The sequence below is a fragment of the Gouania willdenowi genome, chromosome 1 (genome assembly GCF_900634775.1).
Source record: "Gouania willdenowi chromosome 1, fGouWil2.1, whole genome shotgun sequence".
NCBI classification, from domain to species: Eukaryota; Metazoa; Chordata; class Actinopteri; order Blenniiformes; family Gobiesocidae; genus Gouania; species Gouania willdenowi.
In genome coordinates this window covers 9,601,197-9,623,582 of record NC_041044.1, presented here as the reverse complement: position 1 = coordinate 9,623,582, position 22,386 = coordinate 9,601,197, and the positions used below count along the sequence as shown (strand labels likewise).

The window sequence follows — 22,386 nt, the reverse complement described above, 5'->3', positions numbered from 1 at the left end:
TATAAGTTGTTGTATTCATTCATATATAAAATGCTTTACACTAGGGCTGTGCAATATGGACAAAACATAATCAATATTTTTTTCTCAAAACAGCGATATATACGATACAAATCGCACGTGTGAGTGAGTTCTGTAGTGGGGCTTGTTTGGGGGAAGGTCTGTTAGGACGCACTCAGCAATTCATGACCGTGCTTTCATGCTTTTCAGAGAGGTAATAAAAGCAGCGACTCTTAAAATGAGTCTTTTAATACAAAATTAGTTTAATAATAGATATTTTCCATATCGCCAAAATAGAAGTCTCGATATATTGCCCAGGTCTACTTAGACTATCAACCAGAAGTACAGGATCATGAAGCAGTAAAGCTCTTTGGGCGCACCTTAAATATAGCCATGGATTATGATTCATTGTCTTGGTACCCCATACAGATCATTCTGGAGCCTCTGCACTATGTAAGCAAAGACTTTGACCCCTCTCGTGTAACTGGGACTCTGGAGTTTCCAGAAGACTTCCCATGAGAGGATATAAATGAGCTGATAAATGCTTAGACTTAAAATGTAACCACAGGTAAGACCATAAAGGACTTTGAAAGTAATGAAGACTTTCTAAATAAAATAGGAAGCCTGTTTAAACATGGTACAACAGGTGTTATGTGCTGATACTTGCCAGCATGCAACTGTGCCAGGGTTAATTTACAGAACTTAAAAGCTGTTGCAGTAAAAAAAAAAAGTCACCTTCAAGAATACTCAGTCCTATGGCTATACCATAAACCAGACTGAAAAGTTTCAAATAGATCATTGCTTTCTAGTGTGGCAAGGCTGTTTGGCAATAATATTTGATAAGCATAATGAGGAAAAGACTATTGTGAAATAGGACAGTAATCACCTTAGATACTGATATTTACCTCTGGCTTTTTTAAAATTGAAAATACGGTCGATGGCATCTAAGGCAGCTGGACAGTAACGTATCGTGTAACAGCCAGAATGTGGAGGGACATGAGGTGGGATGCTGGGGTATGTCGGTGTCAAACTCTTTATACAACATTTTAATCTGATAAAATGAAGACTCGCATCCATTCAGTTGTCTTGAATTAAAAAAAATTGAAACAAAGAAATTCCATCTTTAACACACTGTATACTTTTTCCAATGTATTATTCTTATAGGTAAACAGATTTTAAGTAAAATGTTCAAACCATTAAATAGTTTGAAACCAAAGGCTGTCAAACATTTACAGTCACTACCTCCACTGGAAAAGCATTTTCATGACTGGTTTCCACATCCCTTTAATCTCACATCATAAAATAACCTCCAATAAACAAGTCATTCATTAAACTCATTCAGGTGTTTCAACTGCTGTTAGGATAATGAAAATAAAGAAGCAGAACAGAGAGTGATAAAGGTATTTATCTCTCTCATGGAAATGAAAATTCTCATCATGAATAATTTAGATTAAAGACAAAAAATATTGTCATGTTAAGATAGCAAAACAAGCTCCGCCCAGCTTAACTAAAGTGATGATTATTCAGAGTGGTGAATCTGATTAAAAATTGCTTTTCACAACATTGTCTTTAAATGTTTGCCGGAGCCAATGTAGGACAACCATGTGTACAAGCAAACAGTCAAAATCAGGCGCTTAGAAAGTTTGGATGTAATTATGGCCCATGTTCAGGGTTCGTTGTCTGTTCAGGTCTCCCTGAATCATCTCGTCACACAGTCACAATCCTCTGGTTTGGCGTAGTTTCTTGTTCCCAGGATGGCAGTGATAAAGAGCAGCATGTCAGTGTGTGTCAGGGGAAACTTCTAAAGCTTCAGGCCTTGAACGTTCAGTTTGAGGTTCAGCATCTGTTTTTCCTGCCTGACTTTTTCTTCCTTGAACGCCATCTTGTTAGCCTTCTTCTCAACTCTCCGCTCCTGAATGAAAAACAAATAGTTAATTCATGCACAGTTAGGATTACAACTGGACTTTATTAGCAACTAGATTTTAATATTTTATTTCATTGTCGTAGCAACATGCATGTTAAAACATTGCTATTCACTTGTGCATACATTAAAAGTCCACAAACAGGAATTCTTATGCAATCACTCAGTCATTAAACATTAAAAAGGACACAATTGATTAAAAAAAAAAAAAAAAAACACAATGTAAAAATATACATATATAACTGTACATATACACCACACCATAAAGTAATTAGGAAGCTGTGGTTAGCTTCATATAGCACTTTTTTCTAGGAGACTCAAAGTGCATACATAAGCCATTATTCATTCACATCAGTCACTCACATCAGTCAAACCAGTGGTCGTAAGCTACAATGTAGCCACAGCTGCCCTGGGGCATACTGACAGAATCGCACCTACGCATGCACAATTCACACTCATTAGGTGTGTGTATTGCCTGGCATCAATTCATGAGATGCATTTCAAGGTCGTGGAGTGGCCTAGCCAGTCTCCAGATCTCAACCCCATAGAAAATCTTTGGAGGGAGTTTAAAGTCTGTGTTGCCCAGCGACAGCCACAAAATATCACTGCTCTAGAGGAGATCTGCATGGAGGAATGGGCCAAAATACCAGCAACAGTGTGTGAATACCTTGTGAAGACTTACAGAAAACATTTGACCTCTGTCATTGCCAACAAATGGTACATTACAAACTATTGAGATTACCTTTTGTAATTGACCAAATACATATTTTTCACCATAATTTGCAAATAAATTCATTAAAAATCTTACAATGTGATTTTCTGGAATTTTTTTCTCATTTTGTCTGTCACAGTTGAGGTATACCTATGACTGCAGTTCCAAAGGTGTTTTACTACCTGTTCATCTTTATTATTTCAAACAAGGAAATACATTTGAATCCCATGCTCCGAGTACATACAGTATAGTGCATCTGTGTCCCCATCAGCCTCTGTTATAACACAGAGGGGTTCCCCAATTATCCTCCAGCTTTCTGTCTGTGAGACTGAACTCCGGCGCTCTTTCCTCCACCTGTTGAATGGACACTCCTCCTATGGAGAGTAATACACATTTTCTCCCCCGCTTTTATGTCTGACTATTTCTTTTTTTTTACCTCAGTCACAGTCTAACGCTCTGAGGCAATGCAACGCAATCTCCCTTTCTATCATTCGTAATGCGCACTGTCACCAAATTATGCTTTTCTGCGTGTGTCCACCAACAATTAATACCTCCACCTCACATTAAGTGAAATTTGTTTCATTTGCTAGTTTTTCCCCTTGATCCACCGTGAAATTTTTATTCGTAAATATTCATTAAGGGCGTTCACCGGACCTTTCACTGGTTTTTAGCGTACACCAGCTTACCTCGGCACACTTTCATAAATGAGGCCACAGGAAGTCCCTTTTGTGTCCAAGTGTGCAACAATTATAACCAATTAAATAAAGAAAAACAGAAAATCCCTCCTATGCTGCTGAAAATGGAGCGTAGGGGGCATACAAATTACAACGTCGGGGGCCCCTACGCTCAACAGCGCTGGGGAGAAGCCTGAAGTCAAAAGTATAGTCCAGGGGTGTCCAAAACTTTTCACAATAGGCTAAACATGGAATAAAAAAATAAAAAAAATATATATATATATATACACACAGTTATATAGTTAATGTCCACTGTTCACTCCACCTTTCCCCTTCACACACCAGGAAAACTGTCATTATGAGTTGAGTATGTTACACATGTGGTAATGTGTTGAGTATGTTGCGTAATGTGAACATCTTTACATTCATGAAGCTGCTACACCACGGCTCTGTTTTCCTTATAGTTGGGCATGTCTCAGACTAGCTCAGTTTACCAAGTGATAGAGAAGTTAAAATAGTGAATGGCTCAATTTTCATGATTGCCTGATCCATTAAATTTGGTGAAGATGGTTCAGGTTTGTTTTTTCTTGTACAAGTTTTTTTTCTTGTTGGTTAACCTACCTAGCAGCTCCGCCTAGTGTTGGAACCACGAAATCAGTATTTTAAAGGCTGTTGCAGGTACAATCGCACTTCCATGAAAGCCGGCAAATTTTGCAGATGAGAAGAACTTGATTTGACATAACTATACTAGACTAAATAATGTGCTATAATTCCAACAATGCACAATATAAAATAAAATACTAAATAAAACGCTTACTGTAACTTGACACCATTAATATACATTAAATAATAATGTACAGGCCTATAACTGACTGGGCACCTATAAGAGAGTCAAATGATCTATGTTCTGTCATAAAACCACAAAGCGCATTTAAGTTCTTGATGAAGAGCAGCTTCTCTGCTTTATCACAGTGAAGTCTGTTCCTGACAGTCTCTCACTGTCAGCTCAGCTCTCCGTCTCCTGCACACGTCTGTCTCCGTGTGTTGTCCACATTCACTGCGGCGTGCATCATTTTTTGAGCATGCTGTTTTAATATTACATCCAAGTAATGATCTTTATAACGCGAATCAGGTAAAGTTGTGATGAAGTGCAGAGGATCTCTATGAAACGTGTGCTACAGACTTTAAAGCTGAATCCATGCTGCCGATGCATAGTTTTGATTTTGTTTAGCTACGCTTCAGGCTGCAGTGTAGGAGTCCGTTCTGACGCAGTGTTGACGTGACGCAGAAACATACAGTAAATATGACTTGAGAGTGAACTTTTTAATGTTTTCAATCCATGCTCCGTCTCACCCTCTGCTTAGAAAACACTTTAGTGCTAAGATGCACGGACGCTCCACAAAGCACGTTGGCCCATTTCCAGACAAGTGTGTGCTGATCACAGTGTTTTTTCGTGCCGTCACAACATCCTGTTTAAGCCGGGTTGTATTGTTAAGACAAGTGTTTTTCGATGGCTGAAATTTTGGTGCATTACTATAAAAATCACAAGCATCCAAAAAGCGACAATAGTATTCCTCACCTTGCGCTCGACCTTGATGGCCTGTTTCCGAGCCTTCCTCTCTTCCAAATTCTCCTCCTTGTTTCTAGGCTGGGTGGAGACGCGGGGCAGGTCGCAGTCATTGATCCTTGTCATGCGCTCCGCCTGCTTGGCCGTCAGCCCTTTGGCGGGGAGGACGTCTAGGGGAATGCCCGTCTTACTGGACACACAAATTGGCTTCTGCTAGGGGACAAAGGAAATATAGGTGACAAGTTCTACATCGTCTTGGCGACTACTTGATTTAATTAGAAAAAGTGGACTCCAAATATCAATCTCTGAAGTAGTAAAAATAACCTTGTAAAAAGTTGTTGAAAATAGAATTGTTGAATAAGAATTCTTTAAATTCCCACTTAATCAATTGTTATGATTCTCCTTTGTGGTCATAGTGTGTTCCAAAAATAATAATACACTGTGGTGTTCAATACTTCAAGGCTTTACAGCCATACCAATTGAGTTCCAAACTGTTATGATTATTTGCACCACTTGCCACTTCATACCACTGATATGGTCAGAGACATGGAGGGAAGTACAGCTTCCAACACTTTTTCAGGAAATGTAGTTGATTAAACTTGTGTTATCAAACTTACCAGGAAGATATCACATAAACCGACATTTGTTTTTGTAGTTTAGTTTATATATTTTCCTGCTTGATACAATCTTTATGTTATGGACATAACAGTAACAAAATGAGGTTCTGTACAGCTTTGTACAGCTAAGCCAGAAAGATGCAGGGTTTGCTGACAATACAAATACAAATACTTGAAAACAAAATTTGGCTTGTCCAAGTGTCCAGTCGTGCCACCAGATTGATTCTGCTGTGTAAAAATTAAAGGGAATACATGTTTGTTCTATGGCTGTAGGTTGGTTGACCGAGACTATGGCACACAAAGCGATTAGTTGACCAAAAAAAGAAAAAATGGAGAATGAATGAGCAGGTGCAGAGGAAAACGAGGAGAAAAAAAAAGAAAGACAAATATTTAGTGTTGGCGTTTTGGGTTGCCAATTTGCTTTTTAACACAGACCGTTTATGATATGAACCTCATTCAAGCTTTGACCAGAACCCAACAAAGCAAAAGTGAAACCTACAGGTCCGACAGACATTAGGTATTTATATCCGTGCCCGACCTGAAACCGACAATTAAAACCTATTTTTTCCTCATACAAATTACATATTTACGCTTGTTTTAGTGGTAAGCCTGCTTTTATTAACAGACATCTGTAAATATCAACATCAGATCAGCGCACGGGTAAACCAGCACATCAAACACACACATGTGCGCAGTGCGCCCACAGCGCCAGTGACAGTGGATCTATTCACATAGTCCACGTATCAAATATAAGGATAATCCATGTTCTTGTGCAGAAAAAAAGATTGATTCAATAGTGGATGTCTTATTTTGTTCCCTCTCTGCTCTGATCTGCTTTGAGGACAGCGCACTGCGTATTAACAGCTTGAGCGCGACACTTTTTGTTTTGTTTTGTTTTTTGCACCGCAGCACGCACTTACACAGCTGTTGCTGGACGTCAAGTCATGTTTAGGCATTAAATAAATTATATTTGATATTTCATTTATAAGACCTATATAAATGCATTGCTTTTTTTTTTAAACCGTATTGAAACTGATATCATTGCTGGTTGACCAGTGAAAATCTTGGTCGACCACGACGGCATCAACCAAATAGTCGACTAAATGACCAAAGGTGGCAGCCCTAGTTTGTTCCTGAATGCTTTGCAAAGTACTTTACTGAAGTATGATTTCTAGAAGGGAAGTTCATTAGATGTTAATAGCGGTTAAAGAATCGTTGATGGCATTTTTCAAATCCAGTCCATTTGGGAACCAACTGAGCCATGCACCATTCAATTTACAAACCGTACATCAGGTCACAAAATGCCGTAATAGTCCCTGATCTGTAGCAACAGGGGAATGACTTCCAGAGGCTTTCTATTGTACTTTGTGCTACAAGTCAGAGACACACAGTAAGATGTTCATCACATTGACAGTTGAACTTTTTCATACCTTCCGTGGCTCTTCTATGACTTTGGGTCTGTTATAGATGTTAGAGTATGTACCTTGAAAAACAAAGAAAAAAAAACAGCAGGTTAAACACTACAGTGATAAATCACATTCCTGCTTAAAAGTAAATAACAGGCATTAAACAATTCTCAATAATATATTGAACCGTTCGGTACCGCATCCGTGGTTCAACACTGACTTGTAAACTGTGGTTTTTACGGTTTGAAACAGAGGCTCCGCGCATTGTATTTATCTCTCTACTTTGTGCCCGTTTGTGCTTGTAAAGTTTGATGATGCTGACAACATTATTTACTTTTAGCATGTTTAGCAGTGAGGAGCAGCTACAGCTTGACAAAGCAGCACAGTCTTTGTCGAGTCTAATGACAAGAGAAAACGATGACAAAAAAATGAGTGTCTGTAAACATTGTTTTACTCGTATCGCCTATTTAAATGGAAACACTTCCAACATGACTTCACATCTGCAGTGCAATCGCCCAGTGATATCATTGTCTGAAGCAGGGTGACCAAACAGGCAATACCATCAACCAAAATGCAGTGCCTTCGTTCAAAAACACTTCACTTGTTCAGAGAAAAAAAATAACAAAGACAGTAGGTGTTCATCACCAGGGATTAGCAGCCATTTCAGTGGTTGGAGATGTGGGCTACGTCATCTTTTAAATACGCTGGATCTATGTTACAAAATAAATGGCCAGTTGAAGTTTACTGAAGCACAGGTTTATTTATTGAAAATAATGCATTTTTGAATGAATATTTTATTAGTTTTTATATGGATTGTGTCCATTGGAATTGTTATTTTATTAAGTTTTGTTTAGTATATGTCATACAATACACCATATACAGGAATGTGTATGAATTAAAATTAAATGTACTTAAAACACTTAACAGTGGAAACATTTTAACGGAACAAACCATCAGAACCATGTGAACCATGGGCTGACTGTATTGTTACATCCCTAGTAAATGCAGATAGACATTGTTTTGGCTCTACTTTCTGTTTCCACATGCATTAAAAGACCTTACAAGCTAAATGAAGCAGTACCACCAGTAACCATGGGAGCATAATGGTTCTCACCCTCTCATGCATAGTTCTACTGAAATAAAGAAATTTAACTTGGTCCCTTGTTTAAAGCCAGGTTGTAAGAAATTGCCATGGATGAGGTCCAGCATTTTGCACAATACCAATGAATGTGTTTAAAATGACTATGAACCAGCTGCTGCACAGAAAGTTCTCCTTTTTAGAGTAAAACAACTGCCGGTCAACAACTGCTATTTTGTGTGATTTCTCAACAATTCACAAAATAATGGTGGACACATCTTGGGCTTGGTGTGTAGGATTACACGGTACATAATTGTCCATGTCGGATTACTGTCCATCAGAAACATCTAGGTTCTTTTGCAGAAAAAGAAGCTGATCTACGAGTTCTGGACTAAGATTGCTTCGCTGTTCTGTCACAATATCTCCAGCGGTGGAGAATACTCTTTCCGCTGCAACACTAGTACCAGGGATGCACAGGTAGTGTTTAGCTAATTATGCTAGTAGAGGGGAAGCTGTCTCATGGTTCCTCCACCAATGAAGGGGGTCATCTGAGAGAGACAGTGGATCAGCCTCCAGGTACTTATTCAGCTCCTCCTCAGCTCTGGTGCGCACACACTCCTCCTTTTGTTTCATATATACACATATATATATATATATATATATATACACTGTAAAACTGCTTTTGTCATGTACTTTTTTTTTTGTTTGTTGTTGTTTTGGTTTTGTATTTTTACTTGTACAGTTTGACTTACAATAAAAAAAAAAAAATAATATTTTTTTTTTTTTTATCAATTTTTGAAGTTAATGAATCGATTCAGAATTGTGGATGATTAAAATTGCGATTCTTATGTGAATCAATTTTTTCCCCAACCCCTACTTATTATGGTCATCAACTACCCTCCAGTAGATGTATTGTGTCAACGTAAGGAAATTATAGAAGTACTGTATTAGAACTAAAAATGGTATTGATTTTCTTAATATTTATGTTTGAGGCAAGAGTAGATGCCTCAGACATACATAAAGGGTTCAAATCTGGCTGTGTGAACTGCATCCAATGATGTTATCACACATTTTTCCGACAGTAGGACAACAGACTGCAAAGTTAGACATGTTTCCAAATGTTTTTTTTTCATTCATTTAGTTGTTGACATTTTTAAAAATAATTATTCCACAACAGGTATACCTTGTTCTGATCCCCTCCAGCAGTAGATATAGCTAAGAATATACACAATATCACACCAGACTCACTGATGATGGTTTCACAGTCCCACTTCTCTTCTGGAGCTTCAAGAACAACTGTTTCCATCTCCTCCTCCTCATCCCCCTCCTCCTCATCTTTTACTCCTGACACTTCTTTTGGACCCAAGTCTTCAGGCCTCAGGGCGCTGACACACACAAAGACAGGACTCATGTTACACACCTGGGTCATTTGCATAAAATAATCTCTGAGTGACAATAAGACTCCTAATGTTTAAAAACCTGCCTGAAAAGGAATGTTGCATTTTGTAAAATAAACTTACTCTTTCTCCTTCTCTTTAAAGTAATCTTTAATTACTTCTTCTAGGCGAGCACTGTCTGGTTCGATGAAGCCTTCCAGCTCTGCGTTATCCAGAGGGCCGATCTCATCGTCATCAAACTGTTCATAGAACTGATGGCGGAACGATACACAGGAAGAACGTTATTGTTTTATAACTTAACACAAAATGGCTACGTACATAGTCAATGGATGAAATGTAGACAGTCACATTGTGAAGCTGAGAGCAGGAACCATTCACAGGAACAACCTCAATTAGCTATGAACTCAGCAAATCAAGAGCTTAACACAATGATTAATCACATATATAACATTAAATTTAATTGTTTTTAAACAAAACTTATGCTTATAATTAAATATTTATTACTGAAAAATATTTTGTGAAAAACAATTGATGTTATAGAAGCTCTAAAGTCTAAATCAGGGGCAAAAGTGTAATAAGAAATTAAGTCCAGAGCAGAGATTTGTGAGAAATAACTTCAGCGAAATTATGTGTACCCTCGTTCATTTTCCATTGAGCTCATCAGTAAGGGGTACCGTGCTGCATTAGCCACTTTCCAAAAAATTGACAACATGCCTAGAAAAATCCAAGAGTGAGCCACACTGTACTGGCTGGTGAGGGTGCTCTTCAAACGGCTCAGACAATCAGGTTTGGATTAACGGAGATTTACGTCAGTTTCTACTGATGAGTTTCCATCTACACATGAACTTACCTTCTCATTGCCCCATGTCATCAGTCTATTTACAGCTTTTTATGGTCATTTTTTACTAGAACATGGCTACTGCTCAGATGCTCCACTCTCTCTGTGTGTCACTTCCATCATCCTCAAATCTATAGCTGTGATCGCTCCTGATCACACCTGATGTGGTAATTTGGCAACTTTATGCCGTATATAATTTCCTACTATTCAAAGCTGCCTGAGATATTACATTTTATAACTTTTTGTATCTTTGATTTACCCCCCCCTCACAAGTCCAAAAATTTTCAATTTATTACTGGTATTTGCTTTTTATCAAAGCAAACTTTATTTTCAGCATAGAGAATAAAAACAAACATAACTGATGTAGGACTTCTGCAGTAACATGCTCCAATGTATTTTTCCCCCACTTTGACACCACCCTATTTATACGAGGCACATTGCATCGCTGCAGTGTGCTGAGTGCATCATTTTTGCCAAATTTCAAATTCCACACTACAAAATAAGTAATTATTATGTTTTGTTAAAGAAAAGAGAGAAAAAAAAAATATATGTTTGATTCATGTTGATATCGGATCAATATCGGTATCGGCCGATACGCAAGGCTAAAATATTGGTATCATATCGGAAATGAAAAAGTTGTATTGGGACATCCCTATCGGTACTACACAGTTCTGTCTCACGACAGCTCCTTTCACTAGACAAACGTGTGCCGACTTGCTGAAAAATGTACACAAAGTGCTCTGCCATATCGCAACGTCCTCAACTTTAAATGAAAAAGAATAGCAGCCTATACAGTCGAAAATCGGGTACTTGTCATGGACGATCTCCACACCCAGTAGGTAGAACCTTACCTCCCTGCTTTGGATGATAACCTATGATTCTTCGAGGTTGTAGAAAGCACTCGCCTTTTCAAAGCGGTCATCCAGCAGAGTGAGCTGGTCGTTCCTCCTCATCACTGATGAGGTCATTGAGTACTCAGTGAAGCGACTCTTCGTCTCTTCGTCAGCAAACAGACACTCGTGATTGTTTCTTTCCTCGTCGCCAGAAAAACCACCTTCAGAGTCAAAGTCCCCTTCCTCATCTGTATCCTCCCATTCATCATCATCTCCTCTGTTACATGGTTACCACAAAGAAGATATCAGTATAATTATATAACTAAACTTTTTTTAAATAATAGATATGTGCATTTATCAGATACACTTGAACCAACACCCATTGTTGATTACATCTACTGTTGGTTTAAGGCCAACTGTGAGGGAGGACTCACTAAATTGAAAAAACAATGTAGTTCTTACTCTTCCTCTTCTCCAGCTTTGCTGCTGCAGTTCGCCTTCACCACAAAGTCATCATCCAGCATGTTGTCTGGGTCATCGTAGTCAAAGTCTTCATCGAGGGCAGCTACAATGTCTGGGTCCATGTCCAATCGAGGTCCTAGTGTCAAACACAGAAACCCCTCCTCTTACTTCACACATTGGAAATACAGGAGACGCTTTCTGCTCTGTGTGTATGAAAAAGGGATCCTAATCAATTCAGAGTAAAAAACTGATCATTCTTGTTTAACTCCAGATACATTTTAGAGTTTTGGCCATTCGACACTTCACATATTTATTCCTACTTCAGTCTGATAAGGCAACTGCTCCACATAATAAAATTATTTCAAAAATGGCACATAACACTACATTGTGCCTTTTTTTGCATAAATGCTGATGCAGTAGCAGTAAAATCTATGATCCTGGTGGGTTTAATGAGAATGATAAAAAAGAGTCATGAAGGGAAAGATCTCAGGTCTTGTGGGAGCACACAAGGCTTTATTCTCCGGTCTGCACTTAAGCTTCTTTTTTACATGCTCCTGAAACGTAAATCGACCCAATATAATAAGCAGTTTTACATTTAAATTGTTTATTGCCTTATGGAGCTGATGTAACCTGAAGTTTAGCATTATTTAATAATGAGTTTGAACTGTTTCAGGGGCGACCGTGGCCGTGGTAGAGGGTCGTCTTCTGATTGAGAGGTTGGGGGTTCGATCCCAGTACCTGACTATGTGTCGAAGTGTCCTTGGGCAAGACACTGAACCCTAAGTTGCTCCCAATGGTCGACTAGCGCCTTGCATGGCAGTCCTGTCCCACTGGTGTGTGAATGTGAGAGTGATTGGGTGAATGAGCTGATATGTAAAGCGCTTTGGGACTGCTTCAGTGTAGTTATAAAAGCGCTATATAAATCAAGTCCATTTACCATTTATCCATCCTGTCCATTTCACCAAGCTCTGCAGAGATGACAGCTTGTGTTACATGATATTTACCCTTGTAGTGGCTCAAACTACATTAAGGGTGTGCCAAAATATTGATACGATGATATAGCGAAAGGTTTCATCTAGCAGTACTGTATTGATTCAATGGCACCAAATATCAATATTTATCTATTTATTTATTTTTTTCATTTATTTCCCCCCCTTCTTACACAAGTATAAGGCCCAAATACAATTTCCAAATGTACAGAATTAGCATGAAATGTGTCACCATGAGGCCAGGAACATTTTTATTTTTTTTAATTGGGAAGTGTTTCTAGGGAGCTCTTTCTGGGGTGCACTGCCCTCCCTCTCCAGTCTTGGCTGCATTAAATACCACATAAACCGCCTGAAAACTCGTCTAAACTGCCAAAAAACTACACAAATCATCACGGACTCTTAAATACAAAGCCAACCAGTGCCTGCTTAACTTTGCTCTGCCTGTAAAACTCTGTCCATTTCTCGTTCAGCGCTGCATCGCTCCGTAAACACGATCACCTGCTCAGAGTGTTTGATCAACAAACACAACAAACAACAAAGAGTGTTGTGAACGAGAGCATCAATGCACTGACTGAAATGTTTATTTTTCATATGCAAGGACATTTTCCAGTTGCTTAACAAGTTAATTCAGCTTGTTAGGCAGCACTGATATAACATTAACAGTATTTTGGTGAAGCATTATTTTGTATCAGTCTTCCCTTAAAGACTTAAACATAACACAAGGACATTGGACTAGTTGTGGTCAATGTGTGTTAAGAAGAGCCACTGTGCAGTATAAACTTTCTTTTATTTGGCTCTCATTCATGTAAAATTGATTGACAATGCTTTGTAAATCCTGTAAAATGGATTCAGTGCAGTCAATAAATTCTGAATTTCTTCAGTGACAGATATTGTAATGCATCGTGGAGGAAATTTCCCACGATATATCGATGGTCGCGAGGAAAAAAATATTGTGATATATCATATCGCGAGGTAACTGGTGATACCCAGCCTTACTTTACATTGTAAATAGTATGAAGAATATTGGACATCAGTCTAAGCAGCGTGCACAGAAGTCTGAGGTCTGTCAGAGTTTCATTTAACGAGTTGCAGCAGCCGAAGCGTACACCTGGGTATACAGCTGCACCTCCGCGCCACTGCTCCCACTGTCCGCCCAAGAAAAGGAGTGGACGGCCTGGATAAAATATATTGAAATTTACCACATTTTGTTGTGCCTAGAACTGTTAAATTAAATGGTCAACATATTAGAAATGTGGACAGTTTAACCCTTTGGCTTGCTTGTGTTACAGCAAAAAACTTAAGCCACTGGGAAAATGCATGTTAGGCCAGATTTGACTGGGAACGCCCACATTTCAGGGCTGCTCCACCCAGAGTGCGTAAATGGGATAGAGGCGCGCAGTGACTGACTAAGCACACGTGGAGAATAGCGCGTAGCCAGAAACAACAGTGCTGCAAGGCTTTTCTGACTTACGCACATGACTGATTTAACATTTTGAAAGATTGTTCTTACCTGAAATCGGAGCGGCTTTGTTCAGAAGTCCCACCTCCTCCTCAAACTCTGATGCAAATACCGAGGATGGCAGTTTGATCGTTGCAGCCTGATCATCAACAGAACAGTTGAGAAGAGAGCTTTGCTTTAAAACTTAACACAAAAAGGCTACAGTCCATGGATGAAACATAGACAACTGATCACATTTAGAAGCCATTTGAGAAACTGAGTTCATACTAAACAGTGGGTCATTATCTGGCTCTAGGTGGCAATGTTCCCTCAAAAAACATCCTTACATCACTCAACAAGTTTACAGTAATCATCACAGTCTGGAGGGTTAGTTGAGCACCACCCTTCGCCTCTGCTAGGAACTCAGAGCACCCTCACCAGAACGCCCTTGTCCTCCTCCTCCTCTTCATCATCATCTTGGAGCAGAACAGCTGGTTTGTCATGGTGGGCGGAGCCAGTTGCCACCAGTTCAGTCGATGCACAAGCCTCCTTTAAATGTTGCAGGTAGTTGTAATCATCATCAAAGAACACGCCATACTTTCTCTGCTCCTCCTGCCTCTGCTCCATCTCCACCTGAGAAAAAACAAGGCTATGAGTCATATTCTGATCGAAAGGTTGGGGGTTCGATCTCAGAGCACCATTATCAATTACCAGGACAACTGGGGTATTGTTTAACCTATCCACAAGACTTAACTCAGTCTCGATCTATATAGCGAGCAGTGGGATCTTCTTCCACTCCAGACATAATAAATGTAGCCCTTTTTATTAAGAAGAATTGCAGCTCTTTTGGATTTAGAATGTAAATTGGTCTGATAGAACCAGCCCCCCCAACCTGCTCTCAGTCTAAAATAGTCAGTGGACTTCAGATGTGTTCAATTGTGTAGTCTGGATAATACATACTCTACTAACATGAATCCTTTATTTTCACTACAGAAAAGAGCAATGCGAGTTATTCATAATGTGGCTTATAGAGAACACACAAATAGCTTATTCACTAGGCTTTACACAGATCTGATCTGCTATATCGGATCGGCCGATATTTTGCATTTAATGCAATTAACTCATTAACGTAAAAATACATAATTTCAAATCCAAATGCTCGCTGCCATTGATGTAAAAATACGTCAATTGTGTTTTTTGACAGGGTATGCTAGGAGACAATGTAACAGAGTTCTTTCATGAATATCAGGCTTGTACTATGATGTAGTGACCAACTGGTGCCATGTAGTGTGGAGTTACAGAGTCTCAACAACTCTGTCTCCACCCTTTCCTCTGCACACACCCAACACAGCATAACGTGGATGGCTGTTCATCATAGGAATGGGATCCACACAAGGTTCCTGTTGCTTAACAGAAGGTTTTCCTTGCCACCATGATGAATTCATGTTGGGTTTGGGATACATATGTATGTGTACATACGCATATATGCATATGTGTGTATCCATAAAATGAAGAGTCCGTCCTTAAGACTGCTCTACTGTAAAGTGTCTTGAGATACCATTGGTTATGATTTGGCGCTATACAAATTGATTGATTGATTGATAGGTGGCATTAGCGCACCTTTGAATGAGAGATTATCCACGATGGGCAGAGATCAGAGGAAGAGGAAAGGAGTTTACGAGACAGAAAATGGCGCTACGAGAGTTGATGGTGAAGCTCCCAGCAGCTCACATTCAACCAGAGCATGTGTGGAACAAAGTGGACTATTGAAAGTGTCGCGATCTTGAGAGAAAACGATCAGCAAACCGAGGCGGTGACACTCGGTATGTCCGGGAGGAGGAGGAAGTTTCGTGTGTCGAGACTGACGGGGGGAGAGACTTGGAGGACGGCCAAAATACAGTAAGAAATCCATTAAACTCTGACCCAGATAGCAAAATAATCATAATTTTGCCATCAAAAGCCCAGTCTCATTGTTGTTTTTATAGAAGGAAACCAATGTTGAGGTGTCACAAAAGCAAAAATGCCTCAAAGTACTGGCAGGTTTTTCAGAAAAAGTTTTTTTTCACAGCATTTTGTCAGAAACTGGCAATTTGTGTGAAACTTGTCTCTAATCAACTGCTGATAACGGAAGAACGAAACAGGCTAGAAAAAAACTATGATGAAAGAAGAGAGTCTAATCATTCAGAATTTGGTTTCAGATTCCAGATTATCATAGTACAAAATATTCTGTGAGTCTTTAAAAATGTGTCAAAATGCTCTAAAATGGTTGGCACTGAGTGGGGTTGCCGATTTTAAAATGGCTGGCAGCCAGTGAATGAGTTAATGTGATCGGCTTATTAACTCGCCGATCCCATTGCTCCCACTATATTTACACCAAAAAGTTATTTGCATTACGTGACACGGCTTTATTTCACTCGCATTTTGTGCAGAAAGGTGAAAACCTATGTGTGAACGGCAAAAATGTCTCTCGGTTCGAGCGAAGAGGCTGAGCGGTGGACTTCTTCCCCAGTCTACTGGCTCTGAAAGCGGGGGCAGCGTCTGCTGTTAGCCCCTGTGTGTGTGTATGTGTGTGTGCGCACACTTCTTTTGTTTATTCAGCCCGAGCATGTTAAAAGGCAGAGTCCTAGAGCGAAGCAATGCGCTCCTGTTTACTTTCGCTTTCATACAGGGACTGAATTAAATGGTTTATTTCACATTTACACCTGCAAGTGCTAGGCCTGCATCGCATTTCAAAAAGTGGAGCCATGACACTCTTGTGCGTACATAGTTATGTTCAGGTCCTGCATGGAAATAGCCAACTCTTCCACTCCCACAGTCACAAGGATGCATTTAGGTCCTGAAACATGGTACAGTTTGATTTTCTGCAAATATGTATCAGGTAGTACCAAACAAATTTGGCCTTTACCTAAAAAAAAAAAAAAAAAAAAAAAAAAAAAAAACCCAAAACAAAAAACAACCCGACTTCATATGACGAGATTTCTTTTGTTTGGGTGTTTTGTGTTTTCCTTATATAGAAAATTTTGAATATTGCCACGATCAGAGAAAATTAAATGAGAGAAATGAAATAAATTAAATTAAATTAAACCATGTTGATGCTGTAAACCTATGAAAAACACTGCATTTGAGTGTCAAAGTATTTAAATGACGTTTACCTTGGAGGCAGGCAGGAGAACGTGCTGTGGTGCATTCTCATCAGCAGCTAATGGATCCCTCTGACTTCTGTGGACCAGGTGAAAGGTCACTGCCTTCTTCTTCTCAATAAACGACTTCTTCTTTCGATGAGGCTGGAAAAGAAAAAACCTGAAGTTAAATGTTCATTATTGTTAACACAACAATGAAGTGTAATTTACGAACAGATCAGGGTTCACCAATTCTGGCAGGTTTTACATTCTCCATGCCGCCTCCAACACAACTAGATCTAATGAAGTGTCATCATGTGCCTCAGCAAAAAGCCTGGTATTGGTAACAAGCTTCTTAGTTATGTCATAACAGGAAAACACCTAAAACCAAAGTTACATGTGCAACTACGGTTCTATGAATCCTGCATAACCGCTAGAGGAGGTGCTTTGAGCACTGAATGACAATGTATACCAACAAAGAAATAAAAAATAAATAAAAATCATACCAACAAAGTCACATGTGACCCAGAGGGCCCGGTAAGGCTATAACTTCCAGTTTAGTCCAAGGCACAGGCTGCGTCCAAATAGTCCCTCTTATCTCCTTTACTATCCACTGTTCCTTCACCCATGGAAGTGTTTAAGTGGTGGCCATGCTAAAGAGCGTCCCAGTTCTCTTTAAGCTCAGGAAAAGTGGCTCCTCAATGTTTCCTTTTTTACCTCCTTTAGCCTAAGAACAGTGTTTGGAATAACGGTGTTTAAAGTAACGACGTTTGTTTTTCAGTAACGGGGTAATCTGACTAATTACGCCGTTATCGTTACTGAACGTTAAATGCGGTGCGTTACATGCATTGATTAAATAAAATGTTATCCGAAAGCATCCCCGGCTTCTGACTCGACTGTTGTGAGGAGGTGGGTTAAAAACAAGGTGAGCGATTATGATTGGCTTAGGCTGCGTCATGTTTCATGGTAGCCAATCAGAGCCAGTGTTTTTACACATGTGCCAGCAAGAGGAGGCGGGTTAAAAACAAGGTGAGCGATTATGATTGGCTAAGGCGACATGCCAGCACCCGCGAGACACACACACACACACTACAGATTGGATGAAGCAGCAGAGATGGCGAGCGTGGAGCAATCTGATGAAAAGTTGACATTTTTAAGGTCATGATACAAACACTACTTTAAATTAATTGTGGTCAAAGGCAAGAACGTGTATGTGAAGTGTTCATTATATCCAGGAGTGAAGACTTTGTCCACATCTGTTGTAAGCAACTCAAATTTAATGAAGCACCTCACGATACACGCATCTAAAAAATGTGAATTCTTTGACATAGAGCAACTTTTTTTTTTTTTTTTTTTTTTTTTTTTTAATAGTAACGCAAATAGTTACTTTCCTTGGTAGTGAGTTACTTTTATGATAGAGTAATTTAGTTACTAACGCAGTTACTTTTTGGAACAAGTAGTAACTATAACTAATTACTTTTTTAAAGTAACGTTCCCAACACTGCCTAAGAAACACTGATGCATCCTTTACCAAAGGAGACAAGATAATGCTGACCCACAATTCCTTGCAGCGACAACATTTACAGGGAAACGCGCACCCGAGCACTCACCGAAACTCACAATAAGTAATGGAGATTATGTAAGTTACCTGACGTCACAGGGTTAAGGAAAGGTGTTAGGAGAGGAGTTAGGAAAATATTATCTAAAGTTTTTCTAGGCATATTATTCCACGGGGTTATGGAAAAGTGGATAGAAAAGGAGATAGGAGGGACTATTCGGATGCAGCCACAGTCTTTTCAGAATCTTACTCGCTGAACATGAGGGTGAGGAGGGGCACATCTGATGTGGTGTTTTTCTGCAGGTTTAAAGTATTCTAATTTTGCAACATTCATGGCCTAAATTAATATGTCATCATGCAGCTCTGCTGGTCAGATAACAAGTAACTTTAGTATTCAAGTGAGTAAGAAGAACAGAAAAAAATAATCCCTATTTTTAAATAACATTAAAACAACTTACATTTTTACATAAGCAGTGATGTTGCTAGGTACGCGTCCTGCGTCCCTGACGCATAAAAATCTAAAAGGACGCAGTAAATCCACTCTACATGCGTCCCAGGGTCGCACAAGCATGACAATACATTTACAAGTCAATAACAGTACCTGTTACAGTATTAAAACAGTGATGTGCTCAGAGCTGTTTCTTTGGCTGATTAATTCTGCCAGAGGAGCTGGGGCCAAATCATGTGTTACTCTGTATATGAGACTCAGATCTGCAAATCTATGGAGACTGTCCCAATTTAAAAGGTGGTACTTTTTTAGGATTGCACAGTGATGATAGTGCCTTGGTTTTCTATCCATGACTTTAATGGCTTGTTTGTATAACGTTTCCAAAGGTCTTTTTGCACTCTGACTTGCCTGAGACCAACTTGTTAGGCAGTAGTTAAAGTGGCTGAAAATCATAGAACGTAGAAAAACTATTGCAGATTCGGTTGCCATTTCATTTCAGATTGATTGACAGAATGATCTATAACCACAGTCTATGGCTTAAAATGTCTTCAGTGTGTTGTTTTTCTTTCAAAATTTTATGTAATTAATTATCAATACTGCTGGAACGAGAACATTTTGAAACAGTAGATGGCCTTTGCCATCCATCGTGCGTGATGAATGCTGCGGGTGCTCGAAAGGAGATAGCTGCAGAATCTGCGCCACCCAAGATGATCATGCAAAGTTTGAGGAACTTCTTATAATCTTCTCACGGTTGTGACTCTTCCAGAGCCCTCCTGCAAACTTTCACCATATCTGCTCAAAGAACATGAGTTTCCAAATCAAACAGGTCATCAGAAGCAAATTAATGCTTCGGCCTGGTGTTTACCTCCACCTCAGCCAATTTTTGGTACACCGAGCAGCATTTCTTGGACAATTTCCCCTCTTAAATTGGAATATGGGGTCAAATCGTGGGGCTTTGAAGTGACCTTTAAACACGTGTCAATCTGCTCCATTTTTGCAGTGCATCTTTCTTTCATGAGATAGAACCTTTTTGTGGAGCTGGGTTACAATGAACTTTACTTTTTCCCAATATATCATGGACCACCCCAGTGCGGCAGCAATGAGATGATAGTATCACAGGCAAACTACCAACAGATGCATTATTGAGGTGCAGAGATATCTGGCTGAGGGCAACACTGCACAGTACCAGGAGGATCCCCTAAAAAATTGTGACAGCCAGAGAAACATTCCAACCTCTTCCAACTGTCCATGCAATTGTTATGTATTCCAGCATCTTCAGTCCCATGGGAGATGGTTTTCTCTGAAGCTGGAGAACTGGCCTATATATATATGTATATATATATATATATATATATATATATATATATATATATATATATATATATATATATATATATAAAATCTCTGACTCAAAGACAATTACATAAGCAGCATCACATTCACAATACATTCACTTTAATTGCCTTATTTATTCACCTATATTACTGTATATTTTAAAGATATCTAATGTATTTTTTTAAGTTGTAAAATAATACAACAGCTTAAATTACATTACTTTTCAAACTAGATCTTTGCATTAGTTTATTACTTGAATCAAGTGAAGTTGCCAGCAATGACGAATGTGAGATCCAGCAGGTGTCAGTGTTGAGCCGCAGTGACACAGTATGAACACAGTACCAATAGTTTGGGTCATGGCATGTGTCGAAACGTTTCACATGGCCTGGCTCATCCACCCGCCATCACTAGTCGTCATTACAATAATCCTCATTTGACTGTTTTGGCCAGGCCCCGCATTAGCCGATCTGTGCTAGCATAGGTAGCATTTAGCAAATAGTACCGTCATCTTACCATTATGTCACGTTTCTGCTGTTGGTTGTCTTTGACAGGTAAGTTTCAATGTAACCCAATACTTTGTTTCCGAGCTGCTTCACTGTAAACCAGTTAAACCCAAGAAACTGGCATTGATGTTAATCCACGCTGGACTCTTCATCACCATGCTGTTGACACGGCCATTTTCTTCTTCGTTTTTATTTTCTTCTTCGTGGTGTTCATTGGTGATTGGCCTCCACCATTTGGTGCATTATCGCCCCCGTCTGACCCGGGGTGGGGAACAGGCTCCATGCTCCTTCTCAATAAACAAAAACAAAACTATTGCCTCTCCCTGCCCCTAAACACTTCCCCCTCACACTCTTCCATATATTCCTATACTCTTCAAAACCTCAATTACCACCTACTCCTTCACTCGGTACATGATTTAGAGAGGACAACAAAGTTCTCCAAGATTTTATTGAATGTGTTAGGGTTAGGGTTATCAGTATAGGAGCATCAGTATTTGATCTTTCATATATTTCATGGTTTTAATAATTTAATATGGAGAGTGGTTAAATCCATAAAAAACTGTCCAGCCCTGGGGTCGACACGGGTTCTTTCTGTATGGAGTTTGCATGTTCTCCACGTCCTGCGTGGGTTTTTCCTGGTACTCCAGCTTCCTCCAAGAATACAAAAACATGTTTCTTAGGTTGATTGGAGTCTTGAAATTGCCCAAAGGAGTGATTGTGAGTGCGGGTGGTTGTCTTTATGTCTGTGTGTTGCCCTGCAAGGGCCCAATGAGAGCTTGAGAGAGGCACCAGCAGACCCCCCACCCTGAAAAAAGGAGCAAGCGGGTCAGAGAATGGATGGATGGATGGATGCTTCTTTTCTCCAGGGTCTTTACATGTAATCATGAAGTTGCTCCCCAAACCAAAGAAGCTGGTGTCGTGGTTTCCCCCATGCGATGATGTGGACGATGAAAAAGGTTGTGTAATGTGGAAAAAAGGTCATCGATGAAACTGGCTCGCAAAATAATACAAAGTTTATTAACACAAGCAGAATCAAAGAACAGGGCCGGGATAGGGACCCTGGGAGAACAAAGGATGTCAAATCATGTTCTCAGGCCAAAACCAGGAGAAAGGCAGAACCCCGGTGAGAGCACTGGTGGCCACATTGTACTCTGAAGAAATCCAGCTTGGTGATCACATATATAGGCTGACAAGAAATTTGAAACCAACAAGTGAATTCTAAGGCTTTGGCCTTAACATAAAGAAAGAAAGCCACAAATGAAGAACTCCCCTGTTTTTGATATACAGCTGTCAACAGAGGAGAGATAAGCCTGAGGAGTAGCAACTTTCAAGGTTCACAAGTCAATCTACATTCTAACAGCAGGGCTGGCTGAGTTTGATTATAAAAGCATGTGTCCAAACACCATGACAAGGCAATACTCAACTTTAAGTAAAATGTATATTGTATTAAATGAATTTCATATTGGCGCAGATAATACACCTCACTGGTTAATC

The 22,386-nt window shown here is 39.5% G+C and overlaps 1 protein-coding gene across 2 annotated transcripts; it reads right to left on the bottom strand.

Annotated features, from left to right (window-relative positions):
• Window positions 1–230: 230 nt before the first annotated feature.
• On the bottom strand, window positions 231–21,072 carry ltv1 (LTV1 ribosome biogenesis factor). Of its 2 annotated transcripts, none has more exons than XM_028447998.1 (11): window positions 20,903–21,072; window positions 17,082–17,213; window positions 14,368–14,562; window positions 14,002–14,089; window positions 11,503–11,638; window positions 11,113–11,317; window positions 9,493–9,620; window positions 9,221–9,357; window positions 6,919–6,971; window positions 4,884–5,084; window positions 231–1,909 (listed from the first exon to the last, which is right to left on the bottom strand). In XM_028447998.1, exons 1-11 carry the CDS (start codon window positions 20,903–20,905, stop codon window positions 1,799–1,801), a joined length of 1,389 nt encoding a protein of 462 aa, XP_028303799.1. In that variant the 5' UTR covers window positions 20,906–21,072; the 3' UTR covers window positions 231–1,798. The 2 variants fall into 2 exon arrangements, with proteins under 2 accessions (XP_028303799.1, XP_028303810.1); XM_028448009.1 differs by having other exon boundaries at window positions 4,884–5,081.
• Window positions 21,073–22,386: the final 1,314 nt, after the last annotated feature.